Source organism: Macaca nemestrina, chromosome 1 (assembly GCF_043159975.1).
Source record: "Macaca nemestrina isolate mMacNem1 chromosome 1, mMacNem.hap1, whole genome shotgun sequence".
Classification (NCBI taxonomy): domain Eukaryota; kingdom Metazoa; phylum Chordata; class Mammalia; order Primates; family Cercopithecidae; genus Macaca; species Macaca nemestrina.
In genome coordinates this window covers 54265379-54287232 of record NC_092125.1, presented here as the reverse complement: position 1 = coordinate 54287232, position 21854 = coordinate 54265379, and the positions used below count along the sequence as shown (strand labels likewise).

The following is a 21854-nucleotide window of genomic DNA, read 5'->3' as shown; positions in this document are numbered from 1 at the left end:
AGTTTGGTGCTACCTGCCAACACTGAGTTTGATTCATTAAGAAAGATTCTTATCCTGTTTTTAAGAAAATATTTACCTTGTCTCTATATTCATCCAAAAAGAATTTGAAAAGAATACTAATCAATCTCTGTTTCTTTAAATGAGGAAAAACATTGCCCTACCTATTCTAGAAAAGTTATAAGTACAATTTATATGGATAACAATTTTAATGTACAAACGTGTCTATTAATAATATTTATAGGATTGTGATTTTGCGTAATAAGCCTAAAGTATTCACATTATACCACGAAGACAGTGCAGTGCATAGCCAGGGAGGACATTCACTTCAAATTCAATGAAATTAGCTCCCAATGGAAGAATGCAACACAACTTCTGTATATGTGTCTATTGTGAAGAGGAAAATGTACAGCGAATTGTTAAAACTATTAAAATCAAAATAGTAAATGCAGAAAAATAATGAATTTATGTAGCTAAGTTAAATTGTTTGAATGTGGAGATCTTACAAAGTTAATTATTTTATGAAATAAATAACTTATAATACAGTAGCTAACTGTTTATTATTCTTAGGAAGTCCAACAATTGTCTTTTCATAAACTTATACACACACACACACACACACACACACAAACACATATCTACAGAAAGAGAGAGAGAGAGATTGCAGAATTTATTTAACTTCTTGATAAATGAAAGAAACAAAAATGCTTGTAAATCACAAAAAAGAAAGTATCATCTAGGATGACAAAGGTTACTTTTGGGTGTGCTTTCTTTTTGAGATGTTAAAATAGTATCACATTAGACAAGGACATTAAACCAACGATTTTCCTACTTATTACTTCTCCCTCTACATTAAGAAGTATGTCCATCACTACTTGATTCTGTTTTGCTAGTCTGCAAGGCACTACTCATTTTTGAATTCACAGTCAAAGAGAGTACAGTACATTTATTCAGCCTTCCATTTGAAGGTACAGAGAACTGCAGCAGGAACCCTTGATTCACAGCCCAAGTTGAATAAAAGAACATTTCAAAACATTAAAACCAACAGAGTACCAGATTTATTATACTGGGAAAATGAACATTTATTTTGAGTTTATTTTAAGTATCTTTCTTGTTGCTATAACCTGTAGACGAATTACTTGAGAGATTCTGTGCTGAATGCTGTCATTATATTTAGCTTGAACTAATTGGATACAGGCTCAGAAAATGTTCAAATAATTCGTTACTATTTTCAGTGAATAATTTCTCCACAAGATGTAGAATTTGTATTATTTGTATTTAAAGTCCTTCCAAATTCCTTCCAGTAATATATTAGGAATCTAAAATTATAGTCTCCATATACTTATTCATATTTGTAATATATTCATTATCATAATCAAACTCAGTTTAATTGAATAGGGACATACTTAAATTACTGTTAACTCTTTTTGGAAAGAAGTTTGTTCTTAGCATCTTTGACTATTATTTCATTTTTTATAACTTCTATAACTATCATATTTTCTTATTTATTTATGTAATATTTGTAAACTTAATTCTTGGGGCTTCAAACTGTCCTCAAATCATAAAGTTAAACTTAGGAAAGTTTATCTTTAATACATCAAACAGATAATAGTATATTTATATATAATTTCATTCTTTAGTTTGAAAATGATTTTGATCTGTGGGACCCATTACTGAATGCAATTCATCATGTGCTCCTGTGATTATAACAAGTCATCATGTACTCAGGTGATTATAACTGATTTAAGCAATATTTTAGAAGTGTAACATATGGAACAGTTTTGATATATCAAACCAACAAAATAGTCTAGACTCAGCAATGGGTCATTCATATGCACTCCTGTTAATCTTTCAAAGTCATGATATAATTTACATTGACAGCCCTCCATGTCATAAAACTTACACAAAAGATGTATGCATCCTTTGTTTATTTTCTAAGGACTCAGATATTTAAATATTATCTTTAAATTTACAGCCTCCCTAACTTAAAACTGATCTCTTGAATTATGATTTTTATGTTCAAAAAAAGACTTCCTAACTTAACGCTCATCTCTTGAATGATGGTTTTTATGCTCAATAAAAATATTCTTTTTAAATGTTTTTGCCTTACTCAAAACGTAGCTTTTGCACTTATGCTGTAGCTAAAAGGAGTGGAATATCCTGCTTAATTCTTATATGAAGACTATTTTCTAACCTTTTCTGTTCCAAAATTTTACCCAATGGGGATTGCCAAATGTTTCTGTAGACATTTTGAGTGGTTCAAATTCTCCATCTCTTTCCTTGCATTTAACAATTTTTTTGTTTTGTTTTGGTTTTCAGATTTTCCCTTATCGTGAATATTACTGTTGACTTTCCCTGTTTTTGTTATTTTTAGATTTATAGTTGTATCTTAAGAGTTACAATTTTTGAACAACAATAAATCATACAGAACTTACCTTTATTTGTGTTTTTAAGTATTATAGGTACATATAGCTTATTTTATAGTTTATAAAAGCACAAGAAAGAACACTGGTTTTAACTTCTCCAAATTATCATTTTAAAAAGTACCAATGTTTTATTCTTTTATTTTATATTTTTATTTTTAATTGACAAATAATTAGTACAGTGTGACATTTATATATCTACATACATACACACACACACATATGTATATATTTACAACAAGGTATGATTAGATTAAACTAATTAACAAATCCAGGACCTCACATACTTACTACTTTTGTAGTGAAAAGATTTAAAATCAACTCTTTAAGCAATTTTGAAATATACAATACATTATTATTTATTGAAGTTAGCATTTTTTTTTTTTTTTTTTTTTTGCAATAGATCACTAAGCTTTTTCCTCTTAACTGAAACATTGCACTCTTTTGATCCACATCCCCTTATGCCCTTCCACCAGTCTCTGGTAACCATCATTCTACTCTCTACTATGAATTCAACTTTATGACATAATTCTTTTCTTTTTTTAGGCAAAATAGTATTCCACTGTGTATATATACACATTTTCTTTATCCATTAATCTGATGATGGACGGTAGATTGCTTCCATATCTTAGCTATTGTGAATAAGGCTGCCATGAACATAGGAGTGCAGACATCTCTTCAACATACTTTTTCAGTTTATTTGAATATATACCCAGAAGTGAGATTACTGTATTGCATGTCTATTTTTAGTTTTCTGAGGAAACTCCATATTGTTTTTCATAATGGCTGTTGGCCGGGCACAGTAACTCACGCCTGTCATCCCAGCACTTTTGAGAAGCCGAGGCGGGCGGATCACGAGGTCAGGAGATCAAGACATCCTGGCCAACATGATGAAACCCTGCCTCTACTGAAAATACAAAAATTATCTGGGTGTGGCAGCGTGTGTCTGTAATCCCAGCTACTCCGGAGGCTGAGACAGGAGAATCGCTTGAACCAGGGAGTCGGCGGTTGCAATAAGCTGAGATCGCGCCACTGCACTCTAGCCTGGCGACAGAGCGAGATTCAGTCTCAAAAAACAAAAAGCAAAACATAATGGCTGCCTTAATTTACATTCCCACCAACGGCGCAAAAGGTTCTCTTTGCTCCACTCCACTGGCTAACACTTACATTTTGTCTTTTTGATAGTAGCCATTCTAACAGGTATGAGGTGATATCTTATTGTAGTTTTAATTTGCATTTCCCTGATGATCAGTGATGTTGATCAGCTTTTCCTATACGTGTTGGCCGGTTGTTTACGTCCTTTTGAGAAGTGTCTCTGTAGGTCCTTTGTCTTTTTTGTGACTCGGTTATTTGCTTTATTGCTGTTGAGTTGTTTGAGACCTTATATATTTTGGATATTAGCCCCTTATCAAATGTATTATTTGCAGATATTTTCTCCTAATTTTCTCCTACTCTATAGGATGTCTGTTCATTCCATTATTATTATTATTATTATTATTATTATTATTATTATTTTGAATGTGCAGAAGCCTTTTAGTTTGATACAGTCCCAAATGTTTGTATATGTTCTTGCTGCCTGCGTGCTTTTGGGTTCCTAGACAATAAATTATTGCCCAGAGCAATGTTGTGGAATACTTCCTCTATGTTTTCTTCTAATAGTTTGACAATTTCTGTCCTTACATTTAAGTCTTTGAGTTGATTTTTGTATATAGCATGAGATAAGGGTCCAATTTCATGCCTTTGCTTGCAGATATCCAGTTTTCCCAGCACAGTTTAGTGAAGAGATGATCTTTTCTCCATGGTGTTGCCTTGGCATCTTTGTTAAAAAAAATCAATTGACCATTAATTCATGGGTTTATTTCTGGGCTCTTTATCCTGTTCTATTGGTCAATCTTCCTGTCTGCTTTTATGCCAGTGCCATTCTAGTTGGATTACTATAGCTTTGTAATAGATTTTGAAGTCAGATACTGTGATGTCTCCAGCTTTGTTTTTTGTTTTGTTTTGTTTTTTCTCTCAAGATTGCTTTGGCTGTTTGAGGTCTTTTGTGATTCAATTCAAATTTTAGGACTGTTTTATCTAAATTCTGTGAAAAATGACATTGATATTTCAATCAGGATTGCAGTAAATCTGAAGATCGCTTTGAGTAGTATGGATATCTTAACAATATTGTTTCTTCCAGTTTATGACCACAATATCACTTTAGATTTGTGTCTTCTATAATTTCTTGTATTACTGTTTAATAATTTACAGTATAAAGATCTTTTACCTCCTTGATTACATTTATTCCTAAGTACATTTTTTTAATGCTATTGTGAATGGGACTGATTCATTAATTATTTTTTCAGGTCATTTGTTTTTAGGGTAAAGAAACACTGTTGACTTTTATGTGTTGATTTTGTACCCTGCACATTTGCTGAATTTGCTTATCACTTCTGATAGCTTTTTGGTGGAGTAAAGTTTTCATATATTATAAGTTCATGGCATTGGCAGAGACAATTTTACTTCTTCCTTTTCTGTTTAGATGCCTTTTACTTCTTTTTCTTGTCTAATTGCTCTGGCCAGAACTTCTAATACTGTGTTGAGCAAAAGTTGTTTGAATGGGCAACGTTGGCTTGCCCCTGATCTTAGAAGAAAAGCTTTTCACTTTCTACCACTGAGTGTAATGTTAGATGTGAACTTTTTATACATGGCCTATATTATGTTGAGGTACATTTCTTCTATGCCTTATTTATTGAGAGTTTTCCATCATAAAAGGATGTTGAATTTTGTCAAGTGCTTTTTATACTTGACCTTGCAATATTTGATTTTTAAGTGTGTCCTCAATAAAATCATATATCCCTGTAAAATTGGAAAGTTTTGTTAATTATTTTTGTATGCTAAGAACCTAGTTCAGTGCCTGATTCATAAAAGTAAATTGAGAAATATTTCTTGGTTGTATTACTTAGAATTGTCTCCTAAGCCATAGAATATTTTGTAGTCAATTAGAAATGTTCTATTTTTTAAGACACATTTAAAGTGTATATCTAGATTACTTACTATGTTATTTTCTGATATAATTACTATTCACCCAAGTACTTTTAAGCAGGGTTTGAGTTAGTAGATCTCTAGACTCATTTCTAAATATTTTATCTTCCAAAGTGTAAAATAAGAGCCGTTTAATGGAAGTAATGAATGGAAACTAGTAAAGTGAAAAATTCTGGCCAGTTACTGCCATGACCTATGATATCTGATTCTCCTAATTTAAAATAAGTCAGAAATGCAGATTTTTATATTAAATGTTAAATGTTGGAACTTACTAAACTTCAATAAATTTAGCAAGTCCAAATGAAACTTCTCTGTAGTTGAGATTTGGACTAATTGCTGCCAGATCGTAACTTCTAGCCATATGTTGTTTTTTTGAGACACAGAGAGGTAGGTTAATGATAGTGTCACAAAAATCTAACTGGATAGGAAAGACTAAGTATTAATCATCCCTAATTCTTATTTTTCATATGTAAAGTCAGCATGATAAAGTGCAATTAGTAAAATTAATCCAAATTCTTCATTGTCCAGAAGTAAAAGAGAAAGTAATTGTGTAATGTATTCTTATCAGGATGGAATCAGATGCTTGGAATCTTACTTTTTTTTACGTAACTTTAAAGTCAATAGGTTTTGAAAATAGTGTCATAAAAATCTTTTTTTTTTTCTCTGTAATGAAAGTTAATAACAAAAGGACAGAAAATCGTACATGCAAAGTGATTCTTACAAGCAGAAGGGCAGCATCACTGTGTTTGTCTGAAAGGATTTCATAGGGTGGGTAGAATGATACGTATTTTGAAGGATGAGGAGGACCTGTAGAGATGGTTTTGAAACAGAGTTTTGACCTACAGAGATTGTTTTGATATCTCTTATATGAGATTGTTACCCACGGTGAGTTGGAACCCAAATATGAGGAAGACATTTTCAGTATTTAACTAAATAGTCAATCATCTGACTGATAGTCTGTGCTGGGAAATACTGAAAAGTTATCCTGGAAAGCAGTTTGGGAGCTAAACCTTAGAATGCCCTGAATGCTAAGTCTTTGGAGTAGTTTTTGATGCAGTGAATGGGAGTCATGGCAAGTGTTTTTTTGTTTTGTTTTTGTTTTTTTAATTATACTTTCAGTTCTAGGGTACATGTGCATAACGTGCAGGTTTGTTACATATGTATACTTGTGCCATGTTGGTGTGCTGCACCCATCAACTCATCAGCACCCATCAACTCGTCATTTACATCAGATATAACTTACAATGCAATCCCTCCCCCCTCCTCCCTCCCCATAATAGGCCCCGGTGTGTGATGTTCCCCTTCCCGAGTCCAAGTGGTCTCATTGTTCAGTTCCCACCTATGAGTGAGAACCCATGGCAAGTTTTTAAATGAGGACATGGGGGAGGTGACATCGTCAGACCTATACTTTTATGAAATTGATGTGAAATTTTTATGTTTATCTGAAAAGAGACATTATGAGGAAAAGGGAAAGAGTAAGTTATTTCAATAAATCAGGCATGAGATAATAAAGGCCTGGTCTAGGACTCTCGGGGTGAATATACTGATTAAAACTAAAGAGAGAATTCTGGGAAATAACTGACCTTAGTGAGATAGATGATATATTTATTTAAGTATATTAAAATTATAGTACATAAGTAAAAAAAAAAGTTGTGAGATACAAATGAAGCTCAGGAACAGGATGAAATATATATATATACATACACACACACACACATATATATATGCATGCATAGATATATTCAAAGGTTGTACACATAAATGTATAATTGTAAAGCCTTAAGAAATATAAGGATTAGAGAGCCACACGGAAGGTAAAAAGAGCCACAAGGAAGGTGAGTTTAACCAAGGACTTTATCCTACGGTTCATAAAGGAGAGTCTAGAAAGGAGACAAATCAGAGAAAATGAGCGAGAGGTCCAAGAGTATTCTGGAAGCTGAGGTAGAGTGATGTGAAAAGACAGAGCTCCAGAATTAGAACGTAGTTTGTCAAACACTGTAAGAAAGTTCAAGTAGGATGAACGCTGACAAAAACCACTAGATTTAGGAATTACATTATGATTGGGTCCAGAGGAAAGAATGAAGGAATGTAAAAGAATTATAATTGAGAAAGTAGGAGATGGAAACCAGTAATTTGTGCCAATAAAATTCTTGAATTTTTAACCTACCACACTGTTCTGTTAAATCCAATAATTTTATCATCTCATTCCATATGGTATTGATGGACACAGATTAAAGGAAACAAAATTTCTGCCAGAAACAGATGCCTTCTTCCAAGAAAGGCACATGTTCATGATAATAAAACAAATGGAAAAGTAGGTAAGACCAAACATTTAAAAATGTCTGATATATTTATTGATTTAAATGTCACTGGAATTCTTTTAGATATTTATATAAATATTTGTTAGGAAAAAATATCATCAGTAAAACTTCAATTGAATTCAGAATTCTACTAGGAAAGAAATATGATAAGTTTAACAAAAAGGAATCATAGTGTATGTTTGTACTAGCCACAATAGCAGAAACATTTATTGTAAAATGCAATAACTAAACACAGTAAAGTAAAAAAGCTTTGCATATTGCGAACATTACAATTCTTTATATTCTCAAACCTCCGTTAAAGAACCAAAGTGAGAAGAGAGAGGTATTGAGTGAACCTCAAATGTTTGTTTCTTGCTTCCGGTATATGAATGTTCTAAGCATAAAATTATACAATAAATTGTCTCTTGATGTAGGCTGCTAACATAAGTAGAAAAAAAATTATTTATTTTTCCAACCAAATGTCACTAACTGTGTGCCAGGCATTGTTTTAGGCATTGTATAAGTAACAGAAAGCAAACTCAAGGTGCCTGCCCTCTTGATACATAGAATCTAGCTGAGATAGATTATTAATAAATTAAAAACATAAACAAGATGTAATAGGTTTCAAAAAAGCTATGAAAGTAATAACAGGTTATATTCAAGAGTAACTGCAGGAAGACATGTTTTAAATAAGGTGATAAGGAAATGCCTCTTTGGGGAAGTCATATTTGAGCTATAATGATAACACCAGCCTAGTCCAGTAAAAACCAGGGAAGTAGATTATAGGAATAATAAAAAAATACAAAGTTCTTGAGGTAATATATAATTTAGCATATTCAAACAACTGATAATAAAAAATAGCTTTTAAATTGCTTACTATATACAGTACTTTTAGAGGTTTTATTATGTTTATTTTTTGTAATCACAGTGGGATGTAGATGTCAGTATGAATCCCAATGCACCATTATAAAACTGAGCAACAGAAAGCTTAAGTAACTTGCTAAAGATCATACAACTAGTAGGCGGAAACACTTGACTGAAACTATTGTATGTATTTTCAGAATCCAAGCTCCAAACGATTGTATGTTATATTGCCTGTATGATCCGTATTTTTGGCAGGTAGACCTGTCCACCAGCGTCAAAACCCAAGTCCAAATCAACTTGTGATCTGATCTTCCTCCACACTTTCTATTTTACAGAAGTTGCCAATATCTGCCTCATTATCTAGAGACCTGTGTATCATCCTCATTTTCTCTCTACTTTAGTTCCAAATTCAATCATCATATCCTCTTAAAATTTAATGTCTAAATGCATTCTGAATAAGACCTGTTTCTGCAAATATCACAGTAGAATGTACATTCATCTTTCACTAGCATTGCTGCATTAACACTATAGTTTATCTTGCTTAGTTTTCCCATGCCACCTCCTCATTCACAAGCCATTTTCCATATTGTCATCAAAGTGAGCATCCTAAAAACATGATCAGGTCACTCCTCTTCTTAAAAACACTTTAGTTTTTCCCCATTGCCCTAAAGATGAAATTCAAAATACTTAACATGGTTTCAAAGTAGGGTAACCATATGTTTTGTTATTTCTTAGACAGTCTCAATTTATATCATTATTTTTCAGTGTAATTCTCAATTACATCCCCACTATTCTAAAACATATCCTGGTACTTTAAGACCTAGTCCAAAGTTATTGCTCCAGTCTCATTTCTGACCTCTCCATTCAACCCATACACTTAAACTCTATGGTATATTCATATTGGATTGTTTGTAGTTCCTGAAGTCTCTCAAGCTTTTTTTTTTTTTTTACTTCCACTGGAACATGATAGGCATTCTGCTTATAGCTTTCTACTTATCACTCACTCTTCCCAAATTTACTGGCTAATTTCTACTCAGTTTTAGGTCTCAACTTAGACATCCTTCTAATTCAGCTCTCTGGCTTTTCTACCAAAAGAATAAGCTAGGTACCCTTCCTAAGTGTGTACTACTGCCTAATTATTACATATATTCACCCAAGTATTTTTGCCTATTTTGCTATTGGTACCATTCACAGCAGTGTAAGTTCTTGCAGACAAGGAAAATATCCCCGTTTGTTTAACTAGCTCCTGGTCCATATTCAACATATAATACTTCCATTAACTGGTAAGATTCTTTTAGTTCTATATAGGAGCTCTGTATTCTCAGCACTGAGGATGATTGATGCCCTACACAAAGTACGTTCTCAACACATATTTATTAAGTGACTACTTTAATGCACAAATGAATACATTGGTGTTTGGGGCCTTTAATAGTGAATGGAACTAATTTTAATTAGCGTTGCTGTTTAAGGTGATATCAATAGGATTCAGATGTGTGGAGATGGGAAGAGTTCATTTCCCACAGGATAAGCACTATAGGTTACAAAACAGTTCTGTATTTGAAAATATAGTGTGTCAAATGGTAATGTAATTGAACCAAGGAATGTTTGTTTGTTTGCTTGCTTGTTTTGAAGAGTAAACATAGCATCAAATTATCAGGGGTTCCATCACTTTATTCTGGCTACTCCCTTTAACTTCGGTTTAATATATCATGGCTTGGTCTTCTCCAGGATACTTCTTACACCTCGAGAACTAGATTTGCCCTCAAATTCACAGGAAAACCTACCTATCTCACAATAAGAACAGCTAATTCCAGTCATCTCCAAGCCACTCACATGAGCTGTTCAAGTTAAGCACTCATAACACCTAGGTTTGTAAATTAGAGAATATATTATGATTTCATAAACATAGACAAAAATGTGGAACCACTTTCCTATCCTTTGCCTTACCTTCTCCCTATATCTCAAGTGAAGATGTTCTTATAGTGATAGTCATCTCAACTAGATAGACACTATAGATGCACGTGAGATGGAAGGCTTCCCTTCCATGAGAACTAGCAAATTTGTTACATTAGAAACAGGAGCTTGCTTCTGTTGCCTCAAGAAGTGAAGGTTGATTTCTTATTTTCTCAGCTGTATAAGTATTCCTAGTAAAGAGAATTTGTCAACAAAAGAAACTAGAGTTTTTGAAGTTGCCATTTGTTAAATAGAAGCTTAACTTACATTCTCAAGAAACTCTTCAAAACTTAAACACATTTGACTTTTGCTCTCATACCTTCATTTATTAAAGGGAAAAAAACTGCAACAGAATTTTTAAAAAGAAACCATCATACATCATAACACCCCCCAACTCATAAACATTCAAAAATACATAAACAATTTAGATGTGTGTGTGTGTGTGTATGATATACAGAAGATTGGTTGCAAACTGATACAGCAAATGCAATTTATCAGTTAGGTGGAGAAATGAAACTAAGATGATGAACAGCTAGAGACTACTGGATGTACAAAGCCTGTTTTAGTCTGTTAGGGCTCCTAGAACAGAGTACTGTAGACTGGGTGGCTTATAGACTCCAGATGTTTATTTCTCACAGTCTGGAGGCTGGGGATTCCACATTCAAGGTGCTGGGAGATTTGGTGTCTGGTGAGGGCCCATTTCCTAGTTCATAGATGACACATGGTAGAAGGGGCAAAGGGTTTCTCTTTTTTAAAAGGACATTAATTGCATTCATGAGGGTTCCACCTCCATGACCTAATCACCTCCCAAAGGCTTCACTTCATAATACTATTATCTTGGGGATTAGAATTTCAATGTATGAATTTTAAGGGGACACAAACATTCAGACCATAACAGGTGCCTGTCTCCCTATTTTTTTGTTCTCACCCATGAGAATATTTAAAAGCAGGTCTTCTTTGCAGTGTTATGGTACATTGTGTGACCTTAGGGTTTTTTTTTTTTTTAACATTTGATTCAATGATTTTTATTTGTTTCCATTATGATGTCTCTTCTTGTGTGAAGAGTAAATACATGCTTAATGCACAAAAAAATATTAACCCTTCTTCACTATTGGGTGTTTTAACTGAGAAAATGTGGTTGTGAAAACAAAAGGGCAATTTGAAAAATATAATTATCAGTGAAGTAATGACACATTTATAGCCAAGAACCGTATGGTAAGATTTTTTTTACATATGTCAACACAATTTACTGAGGCAGAAATGAATGAAATATGGAATGCTCACAAATTTTTCTATCTCAAATTTCTGAACAGAAAGAACGGGAGAGAGGCTCTAACTTGGCCTTTATGTTTCGACTGCCTTTTGCTGCTGGGAGGGTATTTAGCATCAGTATGTTGGACACTCTGCTATATCAGGTATACAATATTTCTTTTTTTTTTCTCTCTAAAATGGTGGTTGTTTTCTGTTTTATTTAGATTTTATTTAAATGAGTAGTACTTCTAGTGTTTCACATGCAGCTATTAACTTAAAATTGGCTCCAGAAGTAATTCAGTATTTTATTTCATGTACATAATTGACATAAATGCTCCTATGAAACATTTTGTAAGAAAAAATATTATTTTTAACAGTGACCTATGGAAATTATTTCAGGCATTCTTTTGTGTCAGTGTTCTACAATTTTAATATATTTAATATATTTTAGTACATTTTGCATGTTACTCCAAGCATATTACTGGATTTAAAAAAGTTAAAAGATAATTACTGACTTAAGACAAACAGCAGTCCTTATGGTATACATTTTTTTCAGGTTTGATATAAAATACCAAATTGATGTCAATAAAGTGATAAACTAAGGACATTTTAAGAATCCACTGATTCTTGTCTATTTTAGAAAAATATGAAAAGACCGCAACAACTAACAACGATTGAGTTTGTTCCTGAATGCCAAGTTAACTTTTTTGTTTTATCATAGCTAAGAGGTTTGCAGAGATGTTTGTTCATACTAATACCATCTTTTTCGTCTCTGCCAGAAACTGAACAGCAGTACTATTTCATTTTCTCTGATTCAAGTAATCAATCTCTAAATATTTCCATTAAGAAGAAAGATATATTCGTAGAGTTTTAAATTATTTGATAACATTAATCTCAAATTAAGCATTTCAGCATTTTATTGTACCTATTCTTTTTGCTTATTTATGTACTGTCTTCTATAATTGCTTGACTGAACAAACTAATCCAAAGAGAGTTAAAGCTTTTCTGCAGACCTTTGGGCTAATTTTGCCTATGAGTATGCCTCTAGCAATGTCAGGAACCATCTGCTCATGTCAGTTGAGTGCCGGAGCAAACACAGCAAAGTAGAATAAATACACCCCTATTATCCCTAAAGTTTCCAGACATATTATCTGGGTACTACAGGAGGCAGGCCTCCCACTCCAAACGCTGTTACCACACACACATACTTCTGATCTCTCAAAGAGATTAAATTGCAGGGGATGGTTTATTTGAAGAGTAGTGTTTAAACTAAAGATTTTATATCGGCCGGGCGCGGTGGCTCAAGCCTGTAATCCCAGCACTTTGGGAGGCCGAGACGGGCGGATCATGAGTTCAGGAGATCGAGACCATCCTGGCTAACACGGTGAAACCCCGTCTCTACTAAAATACAAAAAAAATTAGCCGGGCGAGGTGGCGGGCGCCTGTACTCCCAGCTACTCGGGAGGCTGAGGCAGGAGAATGGCGTGAACCCGGGAGGCGGGGCTTGCAGTGAGCTGAGATCCGGCCACTGCACTCCAGCTTGGGCAACAGAGCTAGACTCCGTCTCAAAAAAAAAAAAAAAAAAAAAAAAAAAAAAAAAAAAAAAAAGATTTTATATCAATAGGATCCAAATGCTTGGGTGCAAATATGCACCAGTAGTTTTAAGATTTTTTTAGCCACAGTATCCTCTGTTTAAATAAAATCTTGTAACAAAATCTAATGTATAAGTTAAATAGAAGAAAAACTGTTCTAAAAACTGTTCTATAGAAATAGAAAGCAGTAGTTTTTTCTTTCTCTTTATTTTTGCCTCACGTTTATGTTATAAATAGAGATACAGGAAATTGCATGACTTTCTGAAACTTCTAAAGAAAGAGTGAACTAGAACTATATATATATTATATATATATATATATATATATTTTTTTTTTTTTTTTTTTTTTTTTTGACAGAGTCTCACTCTGTCGTCCAGTCTGGAGGGCAGTGGTGCGATCTCAGCTCACTGCAACCTCCACCTCCCATGTTCAAGCAATTCTCTTGCCTCAGGCTCCCAAATAGCTGAGATTACAGGCATGCACCATCACATCTGACTAATTTTTGTATTTTTAATAGAGACAAGTTTCACCATGTTGGTCAGGCTGGTCTTGAACCTCTGACCTCAGGTCATCTGCCAACCTTGGCCTCCCAAAGTGCTGAGATTACAGGCGTGAGCCACGGTGCTCAGCCTAAAGTCTTAAATTTTAATACAGTAAACATATTTTGCATTTCAATACATACCGGCATTTGTGTGTGTGTATGTATGTATGTAAGTATAACTGAACAACATTTACCCTTTCTGCTTGTAATTTGCTGTACTATTTTCTATCTTACTGAATATACTCTTTTATTTTTTAAAAAATTGCTGGCATAATTCATAACAATTTTGTGACTTTTTTGAAAAACACTTAAGTAAAGGACTTCTGAATTAGTAAAATCCAGAGCATAATTTTTCTTCAGTGGGACTTTTGATCTATTGTCAATGGTTCTTGAACGATTGGAAATTATTTTCAGTCACATTTTCTTTAATTGCTTACTAACAAAATGGTCCGTGTCTATAAAGACTATTCTAGCTTTCAAACTTTCCAATAATATAAGAGATGCACTGTCACCCCAGGGAAATGTGATGATTCTATTTATTTATTTCATTTTGTTTATTTATTTATTTATTTATTTATTTATTTATTTTTTGAGACGGAGTCTCGCTCTGTCACCCAGGCTGGAGTGCAATGGCACGATCTTGGCTCACTGCAAGCTCTGTCTGCCCAGTTCATGCCATTCTCCTGCCTCAGCCTCCCGAGTAGCTGGGACTACAGGCGCCCACCACCACGCCCAGCTAATTTTTTATATTTTTAGTGGAGATGGGGTTTCACCATGTTAGCCAGGGTGGTCTCAATCTCCTGACCTTGTGATCCGCCTGCCTTGGCCTCCCAAAGTGCTGAGATTATAGGCGTGAGCTACTGCCTTTATTTTTTAAAGACTCAATTTTAGTCCTGGTGTGTTGGCTCATGCCAGTAATCTCAGCATTTTGGGGTGGCCAAGGCAGGCTATCACTTGAGGTCAGGATTTCTAGACCAGCCTGGCCAATATGGGAAATCTTGTCTCTACTAAAAATACAAAAATCAGCCAGGCTCCATGGCGCATGCCTGTCGTCTCAGTTACTTGGGAGACTGAGACAGGAGAATCACTTGAACCTGGGAAGTGGAGGCTGCAGTGAGCCAAGATCATGCCACTGCACTCCAGCCTGGATGACACAACAAGACTCTGTCTCAAATAAATAAATAAATAAATAAATAAATAAATAAATAAATAAAAACCCTATCATGAATGTGGAAAGAGAATATGCAATAATGAATAATAAATGTAGTTTAGAAATTTATTTCACTAGCTTAGAGCTTAATTCTAAAAAAAAGACTGAAATTTTTCATTGAAAATTTATTTTAATTGTTTTAATTTTTATGATAGTCGCCATTTCATTTGAGGTTTTTGCTTTAAAAATTCTAAAAATGTTTTTATCATGCCTAATAACACACATACAATATATGCATAGTTAGATATTTCTAGATAAAAATGATTTCCTATATTTCCTTATGAACAGCTTAACTATACATGTCTATCTAAGATACTAACAAGATAGATTAAATTTACTTTTGTATGGAAGGTTAATAATGTGATATGAGAAATAATGTTTTAGAAGATGTTCACAATTCTAGCTGTTCTACACATCTCATACACATTATATATAAATATACATTTATATATTGTTCATTTGTTTATATTGCAGTCATTTGTGAAGGATTATATGATTTCTATCACGAGACTTCTGTTGGGACTGGATACTACACCAGGATCTGGGTTTCTTTGTTCTGTAAGTTAAGAATCTCTATAATAGAAGATTGTTGTGATAGAAGGTTCTCAAATCTGTCTACCATGTACTTTGCTAATTCTTCCATGTCATATGTTATTTTTTGTATTGTGAATGAATCCAGAGTTGTATTTCAATTTTTTAAATTCCTTTAAAAATTTCAGGGAAAACATATTATTTTTACTTAATAGTTATAATAAATAGCCATTTTGTGTAAAATGTTGAATGAATTTGGCTGGTTGAGGTGGCTCACGCCTGTAATCCCAGCACTTTGGGAGGCTGAGGCAGGCGGATCACAAGGTCAGGAGATCGAGACCATCTTGACTAACACGGTGAAACCCCATCTCTACTAAAAATACAAAAACTTAGCTGGGCGTGGTGGTGGGCACCTGTAGTCCCAGCTACTTGGGAGGCTGAGAATGACGTGAACCCGGGGGGAGGGGAGAGCGGAGCTTGCAGTGAGCTGAGATCGCTTCACTGCATTCTAGCCTGGGCAACAGAGCAAGACTCTGTCTCAAAAAAAAAAAAAAACAAAAAAACAAAAAATACAAAAAAGTTGAAGGAATTTTTTTTTATTAACTGGCAATTAGAGACTGCCATAGGATACTATACTATCCAGGAAAATGGTGATCATGCTGTTTAACTCCTTTGTTTTATAGATAAGTATACTTTGTCCAAGTATACTGAATGAAATGATTTGGTAACAGTTCAGATTTACAAGAAGAAAAGGGGGACTACAATTTTTGTTTCCTGTCTTCTATCACTATGTTTATTCTACTATTCATCTTTCTCAATATGGGCATTATTAGAACATTGGGTGGAACAAGTCATTATGGTACTAGAGTGTCTTTTGCACTTTATATTTGGTAACATCAGCAGACCCTGTACATTAAATACCAGTGGCAGCCTCCAGTTATTGCAGCATGCAGAATAGTTTCCATATGCTTTATATTTCCCAATTACCAGTGCTCTATTGCCTACTGATATCGAACTAATATAATGTCATACTGCCCTAAATTGAGTACTTGGATTTCTTAAGTTTGGTGATGCATAATAAATAAATTTAATACATGGATAAGCATGAAATATTACTTGGAGATTTCCAAATACTAATAATTTCTGCCTTTAAGAAGTGAAAAATGCTTGAGACAGGGATGTCAGTTGCAGCTGCAGTGAGCTGTGGTTGCACCGTTGCATTATAGCCTGGGTGACAGAGTGAGACCTTGCCCCCTATAAAAATAAATAAAGAAAGAAGTGAAAAGGTACCACTAGGTTTCTATTTCTGACACATTTAATATGTAAATAATTTGTGTGTATTATAGATGAAAATCACTGCGGATGACTTATGGATCAGAACTTACGCCAGACTTTATCAGAAGTTGTGTTCTTCTACTGGAGATGTTCCCATTGGAATCTACAGGACTGAGTCTCAGAAACTTACTACATCTGAGGTTTGGACATAACAATATATTCTTGTTTTGATGTTTAATCTGATGAGTGCAATCATTCATAAGCTTATAAACTGATATCTAAAAAATGCAATGAAAGTGAAAAAGAATGCTACCTGAATACGTAGTGTTAAATTTCAGAAGCAAATTTTTTTCAACTATGTGTTTTACTAAACTATGTCAGTATTCCAAAAAATATTGTTGGCTAAGCGGCTGTTCTAAGTCTATGGATGTTAGGCTTTAGATGACTTTTGTAGATCTAGGATTAGCTGTTTCTGGAAGATTATCAGGAAGCAAATTAACTATAAATAACCTTGAGGTTCTGACAAATAAGAAAAGTGCTCAGGGCAAGCAACCTGGATTTCTAATATATGCCCCTACTACATATATTATCATTTTGAAGGAAGCAAAACAAAGATAATTTAGTAAGTGTTAAAATTCTCATTTCTCAATCTGTAGATGGATGACCACTCTAAAGCCAAAAGAAAACTCTAAGAGTAGTGTCAGATCTTCCCAAAGTAAACCTCAGTAAATTTAACAGCAAACTTGATCCTGCTAGTATGGAAGGAGAATCTCTGATAAGTTTATGAAGCTGAAAACATATTTGCATTTTGATTTGGTCACTTCATGTGGTTCATGTTGTTCAAAGTAGTTTTTATAGCCTTAGTATAATATCACCTTTATTTTCTGAAATAAAGATTTTGGATGAATGCATCATTCTATCAATATCTATAAAATTATTTAACGTAAATTATGGTTTGTATTCTCAACAATTTTTTTTCTTCAGACACTCCAAAGTTATTACAAATTAAAAAGAAATTTTGGTTAGCCATTTCTTTTTTGGTCTGATACAAAATTACCTCAACTATGTGGCTCAGATCAGACACATGCATTTCAGTAATTTATATGATCATTAAACCACCTCGTGACAAAATTAACAAATCCCTGTATAGAAAAGAACTTTATAGAAGGCATAAGGATAATGGGGGTAGATTCTCGTTGTTGCTGTTAAAATTTATAGTTTGACACTTATATAAGTTACCAGCAGAAAATAGGTTAGTTTTTCTCAGGTGCTTCTTGGTGGTTTTACTGTAGCTTCCTTCAGGAGTGTTAAATGGAGCTCTGTGGCCAGGCACAGTGGCTCACGCCTGTAATCCCAGCACTTTTGGAGGCCTAGGCAGGTGGATCACGAAGTCAGGAGTTCGAGATCAGCCTGGACAATCTGATGAAACCGCATTTCTACTAAAAAACATACAAAAATAAGCCGGATGTGGTGGTGTGCACCTGTAGTCCCAGCTACTCAAGAGACTGAGGCAGAAGAATTGCTTGAACCTGGGAGGCAGAGGTTGCATGAGCCAAGATCGTGCCACTGCACTCCAGCCTGGGTGGCAGAGCGAGACTTCATCCCCAATATTAATAATAATAATTTTTTTAAAATGAATTTTTGCTGCCATCTCTCCTGCTGAATCTGAGTTTTTCTTTTCCTGTGGTGGTTGTGGTTCACATTGCAAAGAATGAGATGAATCAAGACAAAATTAGGAATGATTGACTGGAAAAACAAACCAGACAGTTAAATATGTAAGATGTTTGTCTAGATAGGCCTAAATTTTTAAGAATACTGGATTCAAAGCAATATTATTTAATTAAAGATTAAGAGAAGATCAAGTGCTTTCATACCCAAGCAATTAAGCACGATCATGATCTATTCAGGCTGCTATAACAAAGAACCATGGACTGGGTGGCTTGTAAACAATAGAAATTTAACTCTCACAGTTTTGAAGGCTGGGAAGTCCAAGATCAGGGGACCAGTTGATTACATGTCTGATGAGGACCTGCTTCCTGGTTCTCAGATGGCCATCTTCTCACTGAATTCTCACCTGGTGGAAAGGGAAGGGGATCTCGCTGAGTCTTCTTTTATAAGGCTCTCTCATGATCGAATCACCTTCCCAAAGCCCCACCTTCAAATATCATCAATACTGAGGATTAGGTTTTCACATATGCATTGTATGGTGATGGAGAACAAATATTCAGTCTATACACATAATTTCTTATTTGACCACAGCAAGTACAAAGAAGATTTTCATGCGGTAGAGTGTTGCCATGTTTTTTTTTTTTTAAATCTCACATATATGCTTTGGGAATTGCAATGCAGAAAATTTCTGGCCTTGGTCAACTCCATGTCCATGTCAGTATTGTGTATTATAATAATGTACATATATTATGAAAAGACTTTTTTGTGCTATTGGCATTGAAGATAGGAAAAGGATAACTGGGTATTTGAATTGTCATCAAGGAGCATTTAACTACATTTAGTCAACTCTGCCCATACCAAGTAAAGATCATCTCATTAAAATGCTTGTAATTTCTCAAATATCTAGATTATATTAAAAACCTATATCATTGGGATGATAAAAGGACACTGTTTTTAAATAAAAATAATACCTCTTGTTTTTCTGTACTGAATTCAGTCCATCTTCTGGCACTCATATTTTTATTAAAATTAAATTCTACCTATTGTAGAAAGAATTGAGGTAACTAACAAAGATAAACAATAGAAACATTAAGCACTTTTTACAACAAAATATTTTAAAAGGAACAGAGAAATTATGTTACTCTACTAGTATACCCTGAGTGCTACAGTTGAGCCTGACTTCTATTTTTAATTTCCTGGTAAATAAGGTAAAAAATAGCGATATGTTGACCTATATGGTAATCATGGTCCGATACATGAAAGGATAAAATTCATCTTGCAAAAGATTTGTTTTTCTTGGTCATTTGTTAAAAGAATGAATATATTATTTGCTTCCTGAATTTGGAGATTTTACATACATGATGAGTAATATCTATCTTTGCAAGATGTACTTTGGCAAGATGAAAAAGTACCATTAAAGTGCATATCTCTTACATTAATCTTAAACAAAAAAAGTAGAAAGGAACATCAATTAAATCTTAACCCAATAAAGACATTGAGATTTTTTTGTATTTAAAGAAGAAAACATTATTTTTTTTTTTTCAGATTGTATAAAAACACAGAAAAAGAGCTTAGTGGATCTAACAAAATAAAATTGACTCTGACAATTCACCATGTCTCTCAAATACCAGATGATTCGAAAACAAAGTTTTGAAATTTAAATAGCCATCAGTATTCAAAATGGCCCTGTTCTCTTACTTGAATTTAAAGAAAGACACTAGATTTCAGGAAGTAGAAACTTCATTCAGTAATTACTATCGGAGAGTCTATATTTTTGCTTAGTTTTCTGTCAGATCTCGATTTTCCTCAACAGTTCAGAAATCTTGCTTCTGTCACTCTCTCCTAAATGAACATATATTAAAGGTTTAGTCTATGGAAGTGGTCTGTGGCCTGTGGACCCCGGAAAGAGTTGAGGGCTAGGAGTGTCACACTGAATTCTGAATGCTAAGTTAAAAGATATATTCTGTACACTTTACACTTCAGCAGATTGGAAGACTCTCTCCTAGAAAAACTGACCAATCCAAGTGGAAGGGCCTAAAAATACAGATGGGGGAGATTCTTTAAGTTTAGTAATCCAGCCAGATCACCATGAAATGCAGCAATAAAAAGAATCTCACCTAGACCTTTCAGATAAATTATTAGTCATTTACTCTAAGAAGACAGCTAAAAATTCCCAACAGAAGTGAAAAAGCTTATAATATGAAGTTCAGAAAGTTATTGATAAACTAGAGCAAGAATTCAAAACATGGACAAAGAGTAAAGAAAAGATAAAATTAGAGAACTAATCTAGAAGTTCTAAGATTTTAATCATAAGATTTCAAGAAAGAGGAAATGCACACAAATTGAAGAAATATTACTGTAATAATTCTAGAAAAATCAGTAATGTGTTAGTTTCCAATTGGTAAGGGTTACCATGTGTCCACAACAGTGAGTTAAACAGTGAATCACATCATCACCTTTCAAAACACTGAAGGTAAGGAGAGGATCCTAAAATCTTTCAGAGAGATGAGCAGGAAACCATAGGACAGGTCACATGCAAGGTCCTATTTGGGTTTTCTCAACAGCAATATCACGAACCAGAAGAAAATGGAACAATTCTCTCAAGATTTTAAAAGAGTATTATTTTCAAATTAGAATTTTTTATCCAGTCAAAGCAAACTTGTGTAAGAGTTGAATAAATCAGATGTCGATTATATGTATTCTCCAAAAATATCCTTCCCATGTCTGCTCTCTAAGGAAACTACTACCACCAAAATGAATAAGTAAAATGAGGGAGAAATAATGATCTTCAGGAAACCAGACATTTTATGGAAACCAGTGACAATAATGAAGTAAGGGGGATCAACAGGATGGGGATGAAAAGACCCCCAAGCACAAAAGGAGACCTAGAGCAGGTCAGAAGGCTTCAGAGAGAATTCTTTAGGAAGATTAAATCTATAGACTTCCTGATGCATCTCAATGTTTTAAATTAATATTAGACAGTAGTCAAAGAGTTCAGGATAAATTATTGCATGTATCTAAGTACATATCAAAGCAATTAATACAATAAAGCAATTATTGACTTTAGGAATATAACATCATTATCAACAATAAAGAATGTGTACAAGAAATGAATACTAACCACATACCTATATATCTCATCTGTAAAGTATACTTAATCATAGTATGTCCTGAATTTTGATCCAATAAAAATTGTGTTAAACTATTTTGAGATGATGAGGGCAA

At 33.8% G+C, this 21854-nt stretch overlaps 1 protein-coding gene across 8 annotated transcripts in view; it reads left to right on the top strand.

Annotated features, from left to right (window-relative positions):
* The window catches only part of LOC105484650 (potassium sodium-activated channel subfamily T member 2), a 402402-nt gene that overhangs the window by 309235 nt on the left and 71313 nt on the right, over positions 1-21854 (top strand). For all 8 annotated transcript variants that reach the window (XM_071077455.1, XM_011746475.2, XM_071077482.1 and 5 more), the window contains 3 exons: positions 11875-11976; positions 15630-15713; positions 17033-17161. In XM_071077455.1, coding sequence (XP_070933556.1) covers positions 11875-11976; positions 15630-15713; positions 17033-17161 — 315 coding nt within the window. The remainder of the gene's footprint in view (positions 1-11874; positions 11977-15629; positions 15714-17032; positions 17162-21854) is intronic.